The sequence below is a fragment of the Emys orbicularis genome, chromosome 7 (assembly GCF_028017835.1).
Source record: "Emys orbicularis isolate rEmyOrb1 chromosome 7, rEmyOrb1.hap1, whole genome shotgun sequence".
Taxonomy (NCBI): domain Eukaryota; kingdom Metazoa; phylum Chordata; order Testudines; family Emydidae; genus Emys; species Emys orbicularis.
The window spans coordinates 22724406-22747415 of record NC_088689.1 but is presented as its reverse complement, the minus strand read 5'-3'; the positions used below and the strand labels follow the sequence as shown (position 1 = coordinate 22747415).

General features: G+C 40.4%; 1 protein-coding gene across 1 annotated transcript in view; it reads left to right on the top strand.

Moving 5' to 3' along the window:
* The window catches only part of ADAM12 (ADAM metallopeptidase domain 12), a 298168-nt gene that overhangs the window by 52205 nt on the left and 222953 nt on the right, over nucleotides 1-23010 (top strand). Inside the window, exon 3 of the mRNA XM_065407602.1 lies at nucleotides 9011-9084. Within this exon, the coding sequence (XP_065263674.1) occupies nucleotides 9011-9084 (74 nt within the window). The remainder of the gene's footprint in view (nucleotides 1-9010; nucleotides 9085-23010) is intronic.

Below are 23010 nucleotides of genomic sequence, written 5' to 3'. Positions count from 1 at the left end.
AGCTGCTCTACCTCAGTTTCTCAAATGGAGTTTCTAGCTTGCTCGGGTCATTTGTGGGTCTGCCTGCCAGCTTGGTCACAACAAAAATTCAGCCTTCTTCTGGGGTAGCAGAGTCCAGCGCCATAGTCCAAAAGAAACACAAAATAATGGAGTCTTTGTCCTAGGTGGACTTAATTCTCAGCCCTTCTGGTGGTGTTTGTCCCCTCACTTCCCTTCCGGTGGATCTGACTCTGCTGAATCCTGCTTAACAGCTGACAGGTCCAGGTACACACAGAGTCCCATGTCAGAGCCTACCTTCCTTCAATGAAGACAATGACAAGCAAGAATTTTATCAGTTCCTGGCCCCAACCTGGCTTCTCTCCCCAAGTTAGAGCTGTTGGTCTGCTCCCTTTCCCTGCCAGCTCCCAACTAAGCAGGCTGTCCCCTTTTTAGCCCCATCCTTCAGGCTTGATGTCCACTTCAGGTGTAGTGGTTGGGGCTGATGGAGCTCACAGCAGTTCATTGACCTTTTACAGGTCAGTGTGAGGTTTGTAAACCCCATCGCAGTGCTTACCACCTAAACCCGCAAACTGCCCTGTTGTACAATACTTTACTTTGACCACCAGATTATCAATTAGAATGTGACCTTGGTAAGTACTTGCTGAAAATAGTTACCATTTGGTGACCTGTCATAGTTGAAAGGAAATGGGGGTCTCAGTCCAGTTCCTAGTCGACAAGTGTCCATGTTAAAGTTGACACACATTGTCACTGTTACTGGCAATCTCAGCAGAGTTCCAGAGAATTGGCACAGATGCTGAACTAGTTATTCACCAGTAGAGGTGCTCCCACAGGTCAGGCTGGAGGCATTCTCGTAGGGTGGTGTTTGGGGATTGTTGTACATTCTTGTTCTAGGCATATAGGCTCTATCCAGCAAACACATAGACACCTGCTAAGTGCTTTGAAGAAAGCAGGTGTCTAAGTTCTTTGCTGAATGAGAGCTATAAGATTTGATTCAGAGTCAACAGCAATTTTCCATTTTGAATCAGGCCCACAGAACTTTAGGCTGGTATTTTCAAAGGAGCCTGATGAAGTTAAGCCCCCAACTCTTATTGAAAGTAAATGCCCAGTACCTTAATTCTCATAAGAACCACATCACTTGATTTTCACTAAGGTCAAACTTGGGGGAAAAAGTAAGTGTTCATTACCATATTGGGGTGATTGGCAGGTTCTTGTGATGTGTTAGGGATCCAAACCACTTTCAACTCAAAACAGCAAAGACTGAGTTAAACATGCACTAGATGAGTGTTAGCAAGGCCATGACAAAACCAAAGAGCTGTCTGCAAATCACAGAAGCAGAGCCAATTTCTAAATATTGAGTGATTTATCCACCAGTCAGAAATTAATTGCTGACTGAAATTTAAATGATATATCTATTTGGTTTCATTCTGAAGATTTTTGGTTCCATTTAGAGTTTTATTCTTGTTTATTTATCTTCCTAAGATTTTTGCTTCCCCTCTCCTCTTATTTCTTAACTTACATTAAGCACACATTATTTTGCCTTTGCACCGACTCATGTGGCTGTATTACAAATATTGCACATGACAACAACCAGACTTGCTTGGCTCTAGCCAACTCTGTCAAAATAAATGACATTCATCTTCCACATTTGCGTGTGTCCAGCTCTGAATAATACTTTTTCGTAGATTACTTTGCAACAAAAATATGCTCTGTGCAATGCCCTTTGTAATTAAACTTCCAGTATGGATGCAACAAACATGCTGAATAAATCTACTCCATTAATATTTTCACACATGAAAGCTGAAGATGATTGTATGGCTATTGCATCTTTGCTGGTTAGTCAGTCCATCAAGACAGGGACAGGTTCAAGGATCTGTTGTTAACAAACCAACATTGGGTTCAGTTGAAGCATAAGACAAAAACAAGTGTCAGTGAATATAGAATAATATACATACTAATTATTATTTTTTATTTGTATTCCAGTACTGCCTAGAAGTCCCAATCAAAATAGGGGATGCATTGTGCTAACTGCTGTCAGGGCCGGTGGAAGGATGTTTAGGTGTCGGAAGCCTGGGAGGCGGGAGAAGTGAAGCAGCCACGGCGTGCTCGGGGAGGAGGCGGGGCAGGGGTGAGCTGGGGCAGGGAGTTCCCCTGCGTGCCGCCCCCCCCCCCCCGCTGCAGGCGGCCCTCCCCGCGCTCCACTGCCTCAGCTCCCTCCGCCTAAATGCCGGCGGCAACCGGGGTGGCTGAAGATCCGGCCGCTGCGGTCGCTGCTGAAGAAAATGGCGCCCCCCAAATCCTAGCGCCCTAGGCGACCACCTAGGTCACCTAAATGGTTGCACCGGCCCTGCCTGCTGTACTTATAGGATATGTCTCCACAGCATTTGGAAGTCTACCTGGACTAGAGGCTCACTCCCAGATGCAGTATAGGTGTACCCTAAATGTGTTATCCCAACTTAGCCACAGACATCCTGTGTGAGATGGGCTCTGAACTTGCGTCTCCTGAAACCCAATTTAATGCTTTAACCACAAAACTATCCTTGCTGTCGTCTAACTTTTCACCCGAATACCAGTAGATGTCTTGTTGGGAAATGATCTAGAATCCTGGCCCTGAATCTCAGGCTACTTGTGTCGTTACTCAGAGCAAAAATCAGAAAGCCACAGCCATTGGCTCTGACCCTGAGCTGTGAGCTTTCTCACAACATAAGGCCTGGAGAGCTTTCCTGTGATTCTTTTTTAACGTAATAGTGATGTCTAAAAACAATATTTAATTAATTGTTTTACTTCAAAATTCTTCTGCCTGCAGTTTTCAATTTAAATCCGAAGAGGAAAGTTAAGTGCAGAATGACCACAGGAGAGCTCTCCTGAAGGCAGCTTCAGTGCCAGGGAATAAGTCCAGACCAGGAAGCAGTTGTTTACAAAAACAGTTCCAGCCAATGATGGATATCATCACAAGTTGCAGCTGCTTTTAGCCAATCAGGAGCATGGAATTTTTGAAGCCAGGATTTTTTTATGGAACAAATGATGTTTCCTAGTCAACTTACATTTTCATTTGGCACAGTATTGCACTTGTATTTCTCAATCATTCATATTCCAGACGAGCAATAAATCTAAAAGTCATTGCCTACTCTACTCATCAGGTAGACATGCATAATGATTCTAGTTCCATTATAAGAAACGAGAGGGTTTGTTCCCTGCCACTTGGCTCTTGGATATGTCATATCTTTTTCTCTTTTGGTTTGTTTCTGTCAACAGTAGCCTAGCATCTCATTCACAAGAGATGATTTAAATTGTCCATTATTTGTTTTATCTATTTTTCAGGGGATTTGTCAGAGTAATTCCTGCTTAGCCTCAACTGAAGGTCTAATTCAAATTGTGTACCGTTTATTCAGTGTTTCAATATTTTTTTCTCGGATTACTAAATAAATTGCACTAATCCTAATTCAAACCTACGGAAAAAAACAAACACCAAAAACGAAAACAAAACAGTTGACTGTAAATTTGCACACTTTTTAAAAAAAAAATTCAAGTACAAGCTAAGAGAAGTATATGCCTTAGAATTATGTCATGTGAGAGTGCATAATGAAATTAATGTAGGTACTTTGAATTAGGAGAGAAGTGAGGAAAACAACAGAATACGTTAAACGTCTTAGGGTCAGGGCTGTTTCTTAACACACAAACCATTCTCTGGTCTCATGAGTACTAGTTGCGTACTGGAAAAAGCAGTGGATTGGTGGGATATCCCAATAGAATAGGTCAGAAAGCAATAGGCTACTTGGAAAAGTGGTTATAGATTTGGCATGTCTGTAGTTTTTTGTTGTCGTGTAAGTGATGTTGTTTTAATAAAAGCATTTTAGTTTCACATTTTGTAATATTGAAGGATCTTGCACATGGAATAAGTGGTGTCAGCATGGAAATTAATGGTCTATATCCCTCATTATTTTTTGCTTGTGTCTTACAACAAATGTCTGCAAATATTTTTTAGTTCTTTCTAAAAGAGATTGTACATAACACTTTTTACATACCACAACAATGTGGTGGTTTTTTTTGTTGGTTATTCTAAGCAGAAAATATAAACCATTTAACTGACATCAGCGTTTATCGCGAGTGGGATTTCTATTGAATCTTGCAATGCATTTTCAAAAAGTTGTCTCAAAGTGGAAATTATTATGCTTTGCAAGAAACATATACAGTTTTGAAAGACTTTCAAAACAAATTCATTAACAGTTTGGAGGAGCATTAACATAACTTCCTATGAAATAATAATGTTCAGCATATTTCAGAGGTTTATACATTAAAACCCACCTTCTTCAGAATAATCCCTGATTCTCTTGCACATTTGAAATATATCTATGTAAGGTGCTTATATGGCCTCTGTTATCACAATATCTGAGCACCTCACAATCTCCGGTGTAGTTATCCTCTCAACATCCCTGTGAGATAGGGAAGTGCTATTAGCCCCATTTATTTTCCAGATCAGGAGCAAGGCCATAAATCACTTAGGAAGTCTATGGAGGAGTAGGGAATAGAACTCAGATCTTCCATGGTCTAGGCTAGACCCCAAACCACTGGACCATCCTTCTCTAGCAGTGATAGAAGGACTCACTATTATGGATGAAGTATTATTTAAATTACCTGTGCACCTTTTGAAGAGTGACAGTTTTATCTTTTGATGGTACGTTCTTCTCTGCATCATTTTTATATCACAGCCTGGTAGTGTTAATTGACTGTCAATGAAATTTTATTATGAATTCATGAATAAACATATCCATCATTTACATATTAACTAAAGGGCTTTAAGGCTAGGAGAACCCATTATGCTGCTGCAATATCTTAATTCCTTACTGTGTAACATTATAGTTAATTCTGTTTTGTCCTTTTAAATTCTATGGTGTGCATATCTCCTGAGCTTTGGAATCAGTGCACTAATATTAAAGTGGTAATCAAAATTACCTCTAAATATTCATGCAAATAAATGACTCCCATGTGTCTGGTGAATGCCACGGCTGCAGTCAGAAGCATTTATTTGGTATTGTAGAGCAGGGGTTCTCAACCTTTTTCTTTCTGAGGTCCCTCCGACATGCTATAAAAACTCCATGGCCCAGCTATGCCACAACAACTGTTTTTCTTCATATAAAAACCAGGGCTGGCGTTAGGGGGTAGGAGGGCAATTGCCTGGGGCCCCTCACACCATGGGGGCACTGCAAAGCTAAGTTGCTCAGGCCCTGGTTGGTGGGGCTCAGGGCCCCTGGCTGCAGTCCCATGTGGCGGGACTTCGGCTCTCTGCCCTGGGGCCTAGCGAGTCTAATGCCAGCCATGCTTGGCGGACCCCCTGAAACCTACTCATGGCCCCCGAGTGGGCCCCGGACCCCTGGTTGAGAACCACTGTTGTAGAGGGATCTAGTTATTGAAAAGTACACTAGGACACAGTATTTTAATATTGTTACTGTTTTGCAAGGGGGAAAAAAAGCTGCACGTGAATCTGCACTAGTGACGTTTGAAACAAATGATTTAAGATGGAAGTGACCATCTCTCTTTAAAAGTCCAGTCTGTACTTAATGGTGTGTTTGAGAGAGTTGGAGTTTTGCCAGGTTTTTAATATAGTGAATTTGTAATTCCGCCTCAATCTCCCACATGCACACATATAGCAATCTTGCCATAATGATTTCAATTTTAATAAAGGGTTGTGATTTTCTAAATCACTGATAAATAATTATACTTCAAAGACATGCTGTCATTCAGTCAAACTGAGGTAGTACAGACTCTTTAGTCCATAAATCAGAAATTTGAAAGCATTTTTCTATAAATCAGTGAAATGCTAAATCACTAAAATTCAAGTGTTTCAGCTCTGATTGACTGACCTAAATTTAGATAGTTTTTCAAAAAGTAAATTAAATGTGCAGGTGATCCTCTGACTCTCTTAAACTACAAACAGAATTTCAAAACAAGAAAGTATTGTCTAACAATTCAATGAAGCTTATTTGTTAAGGTGCAAACTGAGCATAAATGGTCCGTGATGGATATACCAATCCGACACTTGGCAACAAAGGGTTAAGGAACTGCTCTGGGTTTAGCCAGCTCTGCCCCACTACACGTGTAAGAGATGCACAGACTGGAGGAGGAGGTAAAAGGGAATAGAACAGCTCACTTGCAGGCAGACAAGGGAAGAGGAAGGACCGCTACCTGGCAGCTTCTGAGGAAAGGGCTGAGGGAAGGGAGGACCTGCTTCCATTATACCTTGAGAGGGAGGCATTTCCTTCTCTTGCATACTGACTGTTTGTTTGTGTTAGTTTCCCTTGTTTTGTATATGGACTACCCTGGAAGGGGAGAGTCTTTGAACAGACCTGGCCACCCCAAGAGGGAGAGAGCTGCCACGCCACCACCAGCTGCGAAGAGGTGCCAAGTGATGAGCTGATCCCCTTCACACCTTCCTGTTACAGGCTGTAAACTTTGAACATTAGATGGGTTGTAGGAAGTGGCCCAGGGAGGGCAGCCTTAAGACGCTTCTGGCTGTCAGTCCCTTTGGTTGCCCTCACAGGACCCTGGGCCAGAGCCTGGTGGAGTTGGAGGGCCTGGGCTCCCCTACCAAAACCGCTCTCTGCATGTCATAGGGCCTAATCCCCTGACCAGTAGACAACGCTCCCCACCAAGCAAGATGATCACGTGGTCCTTAATATAAATGTGGGCTTTGTATTAGGACTGACTTTGCACATGTAAACTGTAATTCAGCATTCGAGGGCAGTAGTCAAGAATTACTGGCTTACTAGGCAAAGTAGTTGTGATGGGTTGGGTCACAGAGACCTCCTTGGGACTGCCACCTGATGTGCTGAGACTATCTCTGAGCCCGTTTTCCCTGATAGCTTGGGACTTCAGTATCCTGTTTTGTTGAGTTAGACACTCCAGTCTGCTGCAAACACAGACCCAGATCTGAACCATGTTCCCATAAGCTGCAGACTTAACTGGAAACAGCTTAAGAAGTGCTCCTGTCAATAGCATCCAGATCCCAGTGGGATCCAAACCCCAAATAAATCAGTTTTACTCTGTATAAAGCTTATACAGGGTAAACTCATAAATTGTTTGCTCTCTATAACACTGATCGAGAGATACGCACAGCTGTTTGCTCCCCCAGGTAATAATTACTTGCTCTGGGTCAATTAATAAGCAAAAAGTGATTTTATTAAGTATAAAAAGTAGGATTTAAGTAGTTTCAAGTAATAACAGACAGAACAAAGTAAATTACCAAGCAAAATAAAATAAAACACGCAAGTCTAAGCCTAATACAGTAGGAAACTGAATACAGATGAAATCTCACTCTCAGAGAAGTTCCAATAAGCTTCTTTCACAGACTAGACTCCTTTCTAATCTGGGTCCAATCCTTTCCCCTGGTACATCCTTGTTCCAGCTCAGGTGGTAGCTAGGGGATTTCTCATGACTGCAGCCCCCTTTGCCAGCACACAGGTATACAGGAAGACTTACAAGTAAACAGAGCCATTTACAACCAATTGTCCTGGTTAATGGGAGCCATCAAGATTCCAAGCCACCATTAAACACTTTGCATAATTACAATAGTTATATTTCATATTTCTAGTTTCAGATACAAGAATGATACCTTTATATAAATAGGATGACAACACTCAGTAGATTATAAGCTTTGTAATGATACCTTACAAGAGACCTTTTGCATGAAGCATATTCCAGTTACATTATATTCACACTCATTAGAATATTTTCATAAAAAATCACATAGAGTGGAACATCACAGTAGTGTTTTAATGCCCACTCCTCCACACTCCTAGAATCTTACAATAGTTTGCTTCAGGCCTTTAGCCTTCTCTCTGAGGATCTCTTATTTAATGAATGGAGCCTCATACCTCCTTGATGTAGGGAAGAATTATTATTGGGAAACTGGGGAACAGAGAATTGAATGTCTTGCCCAGTATCTCACAGAAATTGTGTCAGAGCTGGAAATAAAATCTAGAAGTCCTGAGTGGGATTTTTAATTTTTTGGTGCTGTTCTCCAGTTGACATCTGGTATAGAAAGTCCTCCTCTTAAATATTTGTGCATTCTCAATGGTGCTCTAACTATGATCTAGAGAATGGCAGTGGTGGTGGTTGTTTTTTTTTAAGTTAAAAACCTTGGGAGGGAGAGGTTGGGTGTTTTGGTTTGTTTTTGTTTGGGTTTTGTTTTGTTTTATAGGAAGCTTATAAAAAATACCTGTTAAAATTTGCACATATTCCTAGGGAAAAATAAATTAATTCAGCAGTGCTGCCTTTCCCACCGAAGTTCCAATGATGGTCATAGGTCTATGCTACCCAGGGGGTCAACACTGTAGGCCCTAATTCAGCAAAGTACTTAAGCACAAGCTTCAAGTACATGAGTATTTTGACTGGAGCCATATAACTGACTCCCCAATCTCAGCACTGCAGATTTGGTTACAGGTGAGGAGGGAACTAGATGTGACTATGAACATCTTAATTGCAAACTGCCCCACAAAGCCTAAGGCTGATTCAGCTCATTTTAAGCTTTCATGAGGCGTTTGTGGCAAGATGTTACACCAACATTTAGAGAAGAAAAATATTGTTTCAAAATTGTATTGGGGACATTCCAGAAGGCCTCCAGAAACTGATCTGCAATATACTGCTGTGGTTCTGTCTTACAAACTGAATCAGAGCTATATTCCTGCCACAGTCTGATCTCAGGAAGAGTACATGTGATATAATTGCTTAACATGTATAGAGTCTTTCATCTGTCTTTGTGAAGCAAGTATGATACCCTGCTGATTCCCATACTGCCGTTCTCTCTGTTTATTAACAGAGAAATATTGCTTATGAGCTGTTGCATTGCAAAAAGTTAATGTTCTCTCAACATTACATTCTCCCTTCAAGGAATAAGGGCCCTATTGTGCCAGGTTCCCTGAGTTGCCATTGTATACAGCGGGATTTGGGTGCTTAGTACATTGCAGCATCAGTCCCTAAGAGACTGAACTTAGTTGTCATCTTTTTCATTTTTCAGAGTCACCCAGCACTGATGAAGTTTCTAATACAAACTGAAAGTAAGCGACTAGTCATCAGTCTGGAGAGAAACGAGTAAGTAGATCTGATTCATATTCCTTTCACACAGGAGGTGCTAGTGGAGGGATTATAGTATTAAAACTGATGGGGTGTGTAATGCTTGGATCTGTGGGAAAGTCTACTTCCTATGCTTATGGAAACAAACTCCTGCCAATAGTGTTTCATTCCAGTTTATATTTTGGCTCTTATAATTCTGGTTACTGTATTGTAAAAATCTAGTATCTCTATATATGACATTGAAAAGAAAACCATTCCCTCTCAGTGTTTTCCTTGTTATCAGCCTTTTGTTTTTCCTGTGGCAACTCCCTCTGTTTACATATTGAGGGAAACCCTGTGGGTCCTGGAGCATCTTCCTGGAGGGTCTGTTCTTCCCTGATACTCCCTGCTGCCATTGGCTGACTGCCTGTGCACACATACCCTGCCCCTGAGATGTAGAGCATGAGTCAGTCAGTATTAATCCCCTGCTGGAATTTTCAATGGAGGTTCCATGGGTTTCTTGGAGGGGGAGGTGAAATGATGCCACATAAAGCAGTTACCATCTGTCTTGGTCCCACCATCCCTGGTAAGATGATACTCCCAAACTGCAAAGCCCCAGCTTTGTGATGTTCATGCAGTAGAGCCTCTATGGGGGAGGTGAACAATTCCTATTCAACTCTGTTCTCTCTAATCTGCACTTACCGGCCACATGAACTGTGTTTTGTGCAAATTTCAGCTGCAGTTGCTGGTACTGTATGATATGCCCATAAGTAGGCAGGACAAAATTGTGTGTTTCTCTTTGGTACCGCTAGTTCGGTCCACTATTATGAGACTGAAGTCAAGGCCCCCTGGTACTAGGCACTATACATACACATAGAAACAAAGGGTCCCAGTCATGAAGAATTTACAGTCCAATTAGACATGACAGACAAGGGGTGAGGAACAGAGGTACACAGAAATTAAGTGGCTTGCCCAGGGTCACTGAGGAAGTCTGTGTCAGGGCTAGTAATTGAACACAGATCACCCACGTTTTAGTCCTTTGCCTTAACCAAGAGGTCATCCTTCCTCTTTAGGCCTAAGTTCTCATGCCAACAGTACCAACCACATTCTGGGAAGCAGACAGAGGTGGAACCATCCAAGTGAACAGAAAATGTTCTATGTGTCTCATAGAAAATACTATACAGTGTGTGTTACATTGCAGATCCAAGGTCAGACGCATTCTGTGATCACATTTTCCTAAAACTATAGAATAGCGAAAAGGCTTTTCTAGCTGGTGAACTCTAGCAATAAACGCTTCTTTTCATCTAACAGAGAAGCTGCAAGCACAGACATACAATGGTTGTACTGTATAAACTTTGGGGGGGAGGGGTGTAGAGTGGGAGATGAAAGCAAATGTCCACAGAAACGTGCTGCACTCAAGCTGGTGACAAGTAACCAGCGTGGACCTCAGTGAGGACACCTCTCTACTATTTCATGGTAAAACCAGGAATAATGCTTTTTATTACCATTCAGTTGGATGACCTGAACATCATCCCTCTGTGGCACAGTGTCCACTGCACTCTCCCAGTCGGTGTTATACCCAAATCACAATGGTCTTTGATTTTCAGTGCTTCTTAGTAGTTCATTTCCTCTGTCTGAAACAAGATGCAGATTGCAGCATTCTGAGATTATTCAGTTCCAATTGTTCATTGCAGCTAAAAGAAGACTAAATTTGCTTTGTAAGTATGGTATTAGTTTTATATTTTTTTAATCTTTGAGAAAGGGGTTACCTAGTTTCCTGAATGTAGAATATGCCACAATCGAGGAAGCTATTCATATTCTCTATCAAAGATTTAAAAGAACGTTAAACCACTAATATTGACATTAGTAAACATATTAAATCCTTTTTTACCTGTAGTCAACAATTGGATTTAGATGTCTTCAGGACTGCAAGTTGTGTTGACTTTAAGAGATAAAAAGCACATGAAAGGACTGCAAATCAGCTAATGTGAGAACTCAAGCATCTGCTTGACTAACAGAAATGATGATATCATGCATCAATTTTGGAATACAGGGGTTTACTTTTAAAAAAAAAAATCCTTTATTTACAAATTATCTTTACTTACCTATCCAGTAAGTTTTTCAGGACCAAAATGTGATTTTTTAATGTATTTTTTTAATTAATTTTTCTAAATACAACAAATATACCAGATTCATCATAATACACAATGTAAATAAAGAGGGTTAGGGTAAAGGGAAGGGAGGAGAAGTGACATACCTATCTTCAGGGTCTATGTTAATCCTAGACTTCTAAAAAGTCATCCCTAATTGCTTTGCATTTTGGGGCACTCCTTTTTTTGTGGAATGCCAGTCATTTGTTAGCTGCGAGGTCAGCCATATCACTGAGCCAGGCATCAGTATTTGGTGAGGATTGACTTTTCCATTTTTGCAGGATAAATTTTGTAGTGATCAAAGCTGCACATTGGAACCACATTGCCTTGTCAGATAATCTCCAAGTATCAAGGATGTATCCCAAAATGAAACTTAAGTGGGAGGGCTTCAGTTTAGCATCCAATATCAAATTGGTCCACCTCCCCACCTCTTACCAAAAATTCTTGATACGGGGCATTCCAAAAACATATGAGCTAATGTAGCATCAGCAGCGGTCAGCATTTATGAGTCCATTACCATTAGCCTATGTGGGGATCAGTATGTTCGAACAAGTATTTTTTGATTAATAAGCCATAGCCTCAGGTCTAAAGTTACTTTTTTAACATTAGATACAATTGTATTCCCTTGGGTCGGAGATAGTTGTCCATCCAAATCTCTATTCTAAACAACTCTCAAATTATCAATCTTTGGCAGAGATTTTTGGGCCAGAAAATTGTAGAAGGATACCACTGGCTGAGTAAATCAAGAAGTTTCCTCCAAAATAAGTAGTTCTGGAGCTCCCACTGCATCTGGTCCAAATACATTCATAAGTAAAAGCTTTAACTGGAGATATTTCCATGCTCCGGAGCAGAGCAAGCCAAATTGTTGCTGATGATCTACAAATGGTTTAAATTTACAATTGTCAATTAACTGTGACACTGTCATGATGCCTCTGTCCATCAAATCCTACCACCGGTTTTGCCACCAATTTTTAAGGATAGGATTGCTCCATAGGACCACCTCTACAGGGAAGACTGGATGGAAACAAAATTGCCTTGCCAAGTTTGACCAGGCTTGCCTCACAGCCATTATTGTGGGACCTCTGGAACCATCAAACCTATAATAATTTGATCCTACAATACCTGAAACGGGGAGAGGGTATACCAGTTCTCAGTGTCTGAACCCAAGGTGGGGTCTCTGGGGTCATATCTAACACCCATAAAGATGTCTGGCTTAACAAAAGGGAGATATGATAATTGTCCAAGTTGGGAAAACAATATCCGCCCAGAGATGGGGGAGCTGTACTTTGTTCAGAGGCAGTCTGTTTCTTACCTGCACCCCAAAGGAACATTCCGAAAATATTATTGAATTTCTTAAAATAACTTTGAGGAATAGAAATAGGGAGACCCCCCAGACATACAAAATTCTGGGAAGGACATTCATTTTCAGTATATTAATTTTACCCCACAAACTGAGGGTTAACGAACTCCATTTTCCCAAATCATTAGCCAATTGGTCAATAATTTATCTTAAGGATAAAGGATCTATATTTATCTTAAGGATGTTCTGAATCAGTATTCCTTTTTCAGGACTGGAATGTATTTTTAGTACATGTTTGTACAACACCAGCACAATGAGTTCCTAACCTCCACTGATTATCCAGGCACTTTTGCAATACAATAAATAAATATTACTTATTAGCCTCACTTCTGGAATTTGTAAAATACTAAGCTGTTGACAGACACCAGACCACATAAATAGCTGGCCATAGATCTTGCAAAAGTCACTTCTCCCTTCTGTCTGGTTGGTGCTGTTGACTTACTTTTTAAGACAAAATTTGGTCTTAAGGATTTTTTTTTCCATTTAATTTTAAGATTTTTTTACTCAAATTCAGGAAATGAAAAAGTTAAGAATCCAACAGCAAAATTAGCACAGCAACATCAATAACTTGGTTAAGCTACATATTGGTGAACACCATTTTCGTGTACGTTGCTTCGCGGTGTATATTGGATGAATATCTGTGTGGTATTCATAATTACTGTTGACGTGCATAGCACTATGCAGATATATAAGAAGAAATAATCTATGCTTCACAGAGTTCACAATCTAAGGACTTGATGCTTTTCCCACAGAAATCAGTGGCTCCATTCCAGTGGTGTCAGTGGCGTATGTAGAGGCAGGCCCTGTGTTGCAATATGTAGCTATAGAATGATGGCATATGAGAATGGTTGGAGAGAATGTAACACACACTCTTGAAATTTGTATTGTTTAGAAGCAGCACCATGCTTACCTTCGTTTCCAAGAATTTTGGGAGGTCATTGTGGCTGGGTTCTCAGATTCATGAAAAGAAGCCTTCAGAAGAAAAGAATAGAATAGGCAGGATGCTTAACTAGGGTCAGATCATTCCCTAGGCAGGTTATTTCCATTAGAATTATTTTGTGAGGAAGAGCTGGTTGGGATTTCATCTCATAAGTCTTCCCTGAGGATCCACAAAGGCAAAACTTGGTCTGTCTTCCCTCCTCCCCCCACCACATGCATTCCAGTTCCCTGACAGCACAGCTCCTGCACAAGCTATGCTGCTAAGAAATCCTTCACTGCCCTGGGATCTCCCGGAAAGGGAATTTCAACCTGCAGGGCTGAAACCTAGTCATCCCTGAGGTATATGGGTTTGTGGGACACGATGCCCTTGACTCCTTCCATCCCCTTTCTAGCAGCACAGCCCTAGTCCAGTAAAAGGGTTTCTGTGGGCTCACAATAGGAGGTGGGGAACAATTCAGTGCAGTAGTACTGTTCCTTTCCACTCTCCTCCAGGCTGTATCCCTGTAACCTCTACTTGTGAATATGGAGGGCATGATATGGCCCCTAGTGATTATAGCTGCTGGGGACTGGGAGTTGGGTGGATTCTATTTCCAGCTGTGCCACTGTTCTGATGGTGATTAAATCACTTAACCTCTGTTTTCCATTTGCAATATGGAGATAAAGCCACTTGCTTCACACAGGCATCGAGGCTTAATTGATTGATTTGTATAAAGCCTTTTGAAATCCTCAGCTGAGAGGCACTAAAGAAACACAAAGTAGAAAGTACCAAAATTAACCTTTTGGAGCATGGAGTTTAACATATGAAACACAAAATGCTTCTTACAAAAGATGAGTGTTGGAAAAAACAATTGTCAGTGTCCTTGAGATAAAGTGGAATGCTAAGTACAAATACCTTTACAATTTGTCATTAAATAAGATGATGACAAAGTCCTGACATGCATGCTCTGTAACTTTACTGCTGATTGTTTCATGTAAAATATGTTACCCCTTGGGGAAGGGGGGGGGGGGCAAAAACTTAAATGACATAAATTCTGCATTGGGTTATGCAAAAACTGGGTACAGTTTTCCAGACTTAGCAGAAACAGCTGTTCTGAGTAGCCTTCACATTAAAACCCATTTACTGAAAACTAGAGATTTTCCAAAGCTAGAGTTGTATTTCAAGAAATGATTACAGATGCATTAGCTGACCCAATTGGGGAATGGTGTGTTAAACCATCTGTTATCTGTGGGAATATTTAATGTGAATTAAATAGTTTGTTGATTTTTAGGATCAGAAGATGTGTTCATGTTTTGTTTTTATGCAGCATTTATAGTTGGCACCGGGAAGGATTACGTAAATACATACTCAGACTCATACATAGATTTCAGGTTTTCTTTATGTTCTTCAACTATCAAGCATACTTTAAATCTCCCTACATAAATGTGTGCTCAGTGTTTGAGAACTTTTATTTTAGTGACCAGACAGAAGTCATATTTGGTAAAAGCAGAATTATTTGCAATAAATTCCATTTGTCTGTCTTAGAGGACTATCTTGGGAATGCATGTTGCAGGCACATTTATGATTTAGTTCCAAAATATGATTGCACTTCTGGGTGCCTTGGAGTTCTTCAATACCTCAAAATGTTTTAGAAACCCTTGTCATCTGAAGAGACTTTCAAAATCAGCAAATCATCTATCAGCTACAAAATAAAATTTCACTTGAAGTAGCCCTCACTGTATTATACTGCGTTACATGAAATAATACCGATGCAGTTTTATTGAGCAATCTACAATAATTTATGTGCTTGCAAATTCCATTAAAGCTAATGGGAGTTATGCATGTGGTTTAAAGGGAGAGCAGATTTAATATAGTAAATGAAACTAGAAAAAAATTAACATTAAATCTGAGTTTGTCAGTGGAGTGGTATGTGGCAAATCTATAACTATTTTCTAGGTGCAATTGTATACCTACGCAAAAATAGGCATCTATTCAGCAAAGCATTTAAGCACATGCTTAATTTGAAGCATGTGAGTAATCCAGTTGAAGTGCTTTGCTAGCTTGGGCCATAATTAAGAAACACAGCTTTGAACAGATGTTAGCCCTTTTTAACTTTGAATCACATGGATGTAAAAGGGTCAATCAGACAAAGATGGAAGGTTAAAATAGGGTGGTAATTTCATAATAAATTAGAAAGCATCTGAGGGACGAGTGGGAAAGAAGGATAGCTTTGTACTTATTATGGGAATAATAATTCCCCCTGACCTGAGAAGGGTAATATGGCATATCTAAATGGAGATATAGAACACATGGATTTCACTGCCCATTTCCCTTCAAGTTTGTGTTAAGTCCAATTTATAATGTATTTTAATAAAGAAATAAAGAACAGAAAAATATGATCCTCTCCTGTTCCCCTTGCAAATTTCTCCAGGCCTTTCTCTTGCTGGGGCATAATCTGCCCCACTACAGAAGAGACCAACCATCTAACCCTGCAGATCCTTTGCAAGTCTAGATATCCAGAAGTCTAGGGCCATCTCTGACTATGCTGTGGCACTGTGTCCCTGGCAGTACTGCTACAGTGGAGCCACAATACCAGGGATTCCTCTGGCTGTGGATACCACAAGGTGAATCCCAAAGCAGAAGGTTCTCATGGAAAAGACAATTCAGCCCTGGTATGTGTTAACTTTTTCCCTGTCAGCTCCTGGTGGCTGGAAAGAGGACGATGTGTGTGTCCCCATTCTTATTATAATTTATTATCATTTTGACCTGTCTACTCCTGCCCCAATTTGTCTTCTTCCCAAGGGTGGACATCCAAACCACCAGAGAGGTCTCCAAGAAGCCTGGATTAAGTGGAGTTGTAGAGGCTACCTCTTACACAGGAGGGAAGCGGTGTATGCTTGGTGGATCCTCTCCATGCACAGCTCAGGGGCACACTCCCTCCCTGAGATTTATTGTACAATGTATGCCTAGCCTGTGGCTAGGCCATAGACTTCCTGCGAGACCTTGGGCAAATCACTGACCTTTACTGTGCCTGTTTCCTCATCTATAAGATGGCACATTTGGGAAGAAAGGAGATGACTAAAACAGAAATGAAATACCCACAGGCCAGATTTGCATACTTGGATGACTAAAGCTAGGCATCTAAATCCATATTTAGGCCCATAAATAAAAGTGATCTGATCTTCAGAGGGGATGAGCATATGCAGCTCCCACTTAAGACAATGAAAGATGCTGGTGCTCACCGGCTCTGAAAATCAGAACATTTTATTTAAGGACCTAATTATTGATTTTGGCATCTGATCCAACTCCCACTCAAGTAAGTGGAAAGACTCCTCCTACTGATTTAACTAGGAGTTGGATCAGGCCCTAAGCCCTTAACTTTAGGCAGTCACATTTGAAATTTTGGCCTAAACCATCCATAGAATCTTTTTTTAGTCATAAAAATACTTTGTGCATGCTTCTGTAGGGGAAAAAAATCCCTCTGTTCCTCCCAACCTGTTCTTTCTGAATAGGAATCATGACTGGCCTGTTGACGCTCTAGCTGGCATGATTTAAAAGGAAATAAAGGACTTCCACTGCCAAAGAAAATAACTGACTATATTTGTTAATCAATTGACATATTTGTGTATAATCATTGGCTTGAAATGTGGATAAAGAAAACGAGTCAAAACAAACAAAATTATTAAATGGAGAAATAGGGCCTCCCAGAATATACTTACTGTTGTAATTCACTCCTGTAATTTGGTCAAGGAGACTGTAACTCCCTGACTATTTTATCTGCAAGTACTGGAGCCAGGAGCCATACTGCGGTGTTTCAGAGCAAGCTGACAATTGTAGTTATACTTTAGTGGCAGTAAAAATTGGTTCTGAAAGTCAAAAATGTAATTCACTTCCACATTGGTACCAGTCTAAATGTGTGCACCACACTGAGATATTGGGAGTCAGTTATTAACAATTAGTGGGAAGGGATAGTGCTCATACCATTGTTTTATTAATTTTGAAAAAATGAAATAAGGTCAATACTTCCTCTTAGCATATGCGCAACATGCCTCAAGTAGGACGTAACCAGGATTCATCACCAAATTTGCTCTGGTTGTTGGATCATTAGCTTCCCCGGCCCGGGTTGGTTACTGATTTGGAGTGCAACATGAATGCTGATCCATGCCCCCAATAAGGTCACTTGCAGCAGTTGTTTGGTTGTATAAGGATTGCATGTTTTATGCATAGAATCGAATACTGCTAAGTATTGTAAACTGTCTTATCTTTGCTAAAAGTAAACCATGTTATTGTTTCCTAAAGTCAGCAATTATTCGTTAGTGTTCAAATGTGTGTGCTTTGATCTTTTCGCAAGTTTTTTTTTTTAAATAAAAAGGAATATTCTGTGTTTTGGGGGAGGCGGGGGAAGACAGGTATCTTTTCTGATCAGATGGCTAGTGATGATTACAAATTTCGCTAGTCTCCTTAGTAACTTTGATAAAGTTGGTAATTATCCTGTAAAATTATCTAGCATTAGAACTGGCAAGCAATTTACCAATTGTAGGCAAAAGCTATTGTTAAGGATAGAGTGGGACTTCCCATATAATGCTCTGTATTCAGTCTCTCAACTCTCTGGAAAAAAAAATCTTTTTGATGAAATTGTTCATGCTTGATCTCAGACCAAAGATTATATTTTTGGAAGGTTTGAGCAAAATCTATTGATCAATTTTTGTTATATGGGGAAGAAAATATATATACTACTTCTCCAACTATACATACAATATGATGGGGGGCTAATTTAGCTACAGCGAGTCAGGAAAAAGATCTTGGAGTCGTCGTGGATAGTTCTCTGAAGATGTCAACGCAGTGTGCAGAGGCGGTCAAAAAAGCAAACAGGATGTTAGGAACCATTAAAAAGGGGATAGAGAATAAGACTGAGAATATATTATTGCCCTTATATAAATCAATGGTACACCCACATCTCGAATACTGCATACAGGTCGCCTCATCTCAAAAAAGATATACTGGCACTAGAAAAGGTTCAGAAAAGGGCAACTAAAATGATTAGGGGTTTGGAACGGGTCCCGTATGAGGAGAGATTAAAGAGGCTAGGACTCTTCAGCTTGGAAAAGAGGAGACTAAGGGGGGATATAATAGAGGTATATAAAATCATGAGTGATGTGGAGAAAGTGGATAAGGAAAAGTTATTTACTTATTCCCATAATACAAGAACTAGGGGTCACCAAATGAAATTAATAGGCAGCAGGTTTAAAACAAATAAAAGGAAGTTGTTCTTCACGCAGCACACAGTCAACTTGTGGAACTCCTTACCTGAGGAGGTTGTGAAGGCTAGGACTATAACAACGTTTAAAAGAGAACTGGATAAATTCATGGTGGTTAAGTCCATTAATGGCTATTAGCCAGGATGGGTAAGGAATGGTGTCCCTAGCCTCTGTTTGTCAGAGGATGGAGATGGATGGCAGGAGAGAGATCACTTGATCATTACCTGTTAGGTTCGCTCCCTCTGGGGCACCTGGCATTGGCCACTGTCGGTAGGCAGGATACTGGGCTAGATGGACCTTTGGTCTGACCCGGTACGGCCGTTCTTATGTTCTTATGTTCTCCTAGTGTTAAGACATTTCACCCCACACAACATAACAGTGGCTGGATTTTACAAGATGAAACTTTACAGGCGGCTAGTCTTCACCTAGGACTTGTCTCCAGGCCAGTTTGTGCAAACAATGAAAGAATAAGTAACGGGGTTCCAAGTAACATGGAATTTATACATGCACAATTTGAAATTTCCTCCAGTTGCATGGCCAGATTATTCCACAGTCCTGTAAGTAATATTGTAAATTGGTAATAGCAATGTTAGTTATTTACATGTGGATTTGGCTGCTACTTTGCTGTGTAGTTCCATTGTTGTACCAGTTTTGGGTTATGTCAAAATGGAAGTACCCAATGAAATCAGAAGAGAGAGCTATGATGGTTTGATCTGTATCTCCCCCCTCCCCCCCTTTTTTTTAAACCCACAAAAAGGAAGGCTGGGGAAAAGATTAATTACAAATATTTACATTAATATAACACTTAGAATGGTAAGGAGAAAAGGACCAAACTGCTGTTCCAGAGCCGCTATTGTGACCACCCTGATGATTGCAAGTCACAATGTCATGAACATGTCCATGCCCTCTTTATCCCATGTCCTCCATTGTCCTGGGAAACAGCTGGACTGAATTTATAGAAGAACATGCTTACACTACCCCTAGGCCAAAAGATTGTGGAGCCAGCTGGGGAATGAAGACATGTATGATTCTCTAAGAACATTAGTTTTAGATGCTGCAACTTGATAATAGCTTTGAATCAAGAGAATACAAGGTATTGTCTTGTGCAAAGTTTCTCTGTCACTAGCATCAGAGTAAGGCAAAGAGTTGTATCTGCTAATGAGTTTTATAAAAAGTGTTAGGAGAATATATTTATTTAACAAGATAAAGGAATGTTAGCTTTAAATTCTTACTTCCTGTCTTTAATGTCATGTTTTCAGATAACTTTATTCTAATATCACTTAGTAGGGAGGCTAGAGAAGAGAATCAGCTGTAATAATGCAAGCGGAATGTCTACTCCCTCTCCTGTGGCTTGTCAAGAAATAGTACTGATGGTGATATTAATAAAAACACAGACAAAATATAATAATCCATGGCTTTAAAATAAATAATTAGCAAAGAGGAGAGGGAGAAAAATATCTTTCCATAAACCTTATAAACACCCAACTAAATATTATGTTCCAGCACATGTGGTATATGAGCATCCGAACTTAAATGAAGGCCTCTCAGATGCCACCAAAGCATTTTTTATTTTGGCAGTTGACACATTAATGTTTCCAACTAACCCCACACATTGTTTGAAAAGCTCTCCGATGACTTCTTGATTATTCCCCCACAATGTTCCCATCTCCCAACCAGGTAGATCTCAGAGTTTGCAGCCATTTGGATTAAAGTGGAAATACTTTGTAAAAAGCATGCTGTTTTTCCTTAGGTGTTCAATGTTTTAGTGGCACTGAAAGTTAGGTGGTGACTTTGTCTTGCAATGTCTGATGCGTTAAATTGATATGCTGAAATGAAGAGGCATCTGCTTCCCTTCGCAGAAAAGTTGGCAGGTACTACATTCTTGCTATGAAAAGACAAAGAAAATTTTAAACGTTCAGTCCTGATTTTGAAAACATTCCTTTAATGAATTTTCTGCTAGGTATTTTCATTTTCGTGCTCAGTTCTTATTTAAATTCCTGAGACTGAGAGATGACAGTAAGTTCACTGGCCTCTAGAATTTATCTTCTCTTTGCTCCTAGTGACACTCTCTGGGCTTGTATTCAATTTCTCAGAATTGTTAGCCTCTTCCAAAGGTTCTGCAGAAAAAAATGAATCTTGTTGCCTTGATAAAAAGAGTTTTATAGGGAAAGATGCCAGCTACTTAATTATCTTTTATTATTCACGGTTGAATTTTGTATATGTATTTTAAAGGTGTTAGTGAATATAGAATGCACTGAAGAGCAATCCATCAAAGGAATTTTCCCATTTTTTTCATGTAACCTCTAGAGAATGAAGGAATCAAAAAGAACAATTCAATTCACTCCCTAATCCTTCTTCTGGAACCCAAGCTACTGCTACACCATGTGCAGGTTCACTCTTGGGCCCAGGAGGGCAACAGGACTTTTTAGCCTGCAGTTAAACTACACTAAGCTTTTACTGTAGCTAATGCAGCACCTAACTGGAAACTACAAGATACAATCTTCTAGTAGCATTAGTTGTTGGTCTTTTTGTCAATGTCTGATTTCAATAGACCCACCACTGTCAGCAAGGGATTTGCTGTTGCTGGTTTCTTGGGTTATGTTGCTTAAGACTGACTGGATGTACTTGCTCTTCCACATACCTTTCTTCCCCAACAACCATTCATTCTTTGTCATATGTATGTTAATTTAGCCAGAGTCAAGTTCTAGATTGTACGTCATTTTAAATATCGATGGAGTACAGTACATGTGCTACAGGATATGTCCTCCCTAAAAAACAAAATAAAGCACAACTCATGTATTTTAGGAGTAGCACATCAAAGATTTCTGTAAATAGGTAGTGAACTTTATAGTCTCCCTAAAGCTGCATATTTTATTATGTGGTTCAATCCATTTATTTTATCATAATATTATGGCTACAACCAGGGCTGTCCCTAGGGAGGTGCGGGGCCCAGGACATAGGTGCCGAGTTTCTATCTGCTGGGGGATGCTTCTCCCGGCCCCATCTCTGTCCCGCCCCTCTCCCCTCCCCCGCAGCACCTCCAGACGTGATGAAACAGCTGATTGGCAGTGGGAGGGAGGGGGAAGCGCTGATCGGCGGGGCCGCCAGCGGGCAGGAGGCGCTGGGGGGAGGGGGAGGTTGGTAGGGAGGCTCCTCCTCTGTCCCCCCACCTCCCATCTCACCTCGCCACCCGACTCCTCACGAAGCGAAGGCCCCCCCAAAGTGCGGTGCCCAGGGCCGTCGCCCTGATTTGTCGTATCCTAGGGATGGCTCTGGCTACAACATCCATATGTATTCTAGATCTGTTCATTTCCAATAAGAAGTCATGCTCCCTTGCTTCAAAGCCTACAATACATTTTGGATTTGAGGAACCAGGTGGAGGTGACACCACACAAGGGAGATGATAGGGTAAGGAAGGACAAGAGCTACAGTAATAAGAACACATGACTATATTGCCAACCTCAAGTTGTTCAACAATTGAGTCAGAGCCCCAACATCACAAGATTGCTTTAAAAATTATGAGATTTAAAAAAAAAATAACAAACATTGAGTTCTTTTTAGTGCCTTCTCGGTTTTGAGCCTTAGGGTTCATGTTTTCAAGCTTGTCTCCATAATCACGAGGGCTGGAAAAGTCATTCTGTCTTTGAATGGGATTGTTCCTAGTAGGGTGACCAGATGTCCTGATTTTATAGGGACAGTCCTGATTTTGGGGTCTTTTTCTTATATAAGCTCCTATTACCCCCCACCCCCATCCCAATTTTTCACATATTCTGTCTGGTCACCCTAGTTCCTAGCAATTTATTTTTTCTCAGACCTCACTGGATCAGTGCAGGGATTGCCTATTCCTTGCCCTGACCCACATATTTACACTGTCTAAATGTTATAGATAAGGGGCACAATGCCCTATTCCTACATGATATTCTATTTTGTGTCTAAGAAAACCAAGTTAGGAATGGTTAGCATACAGTGCAGCTTTGATGTGGTATTTTACTTGATGTCTGTGGCAGATGATATTTTTCTATATTTTCATTGTTGTTTTTAAAATGATGTTCAGATGTCAATAAAACAAGTTTCTAAAACATGTGACATTGAAACGGTATGTGTCAGGCTCTCCTAACAAAATAAGAGTCTCATGTCTAGACAAGTTATACTTGCACTGAATTTTACAGAGGTTTTGTAGAGCTAAATTTTAATAATAGATACACACACATTTTCAGTGGGAATGGTGTGCATTCATGTGAGCAGGATATGGTCCATATTATTCTATATGACTGTTACAGT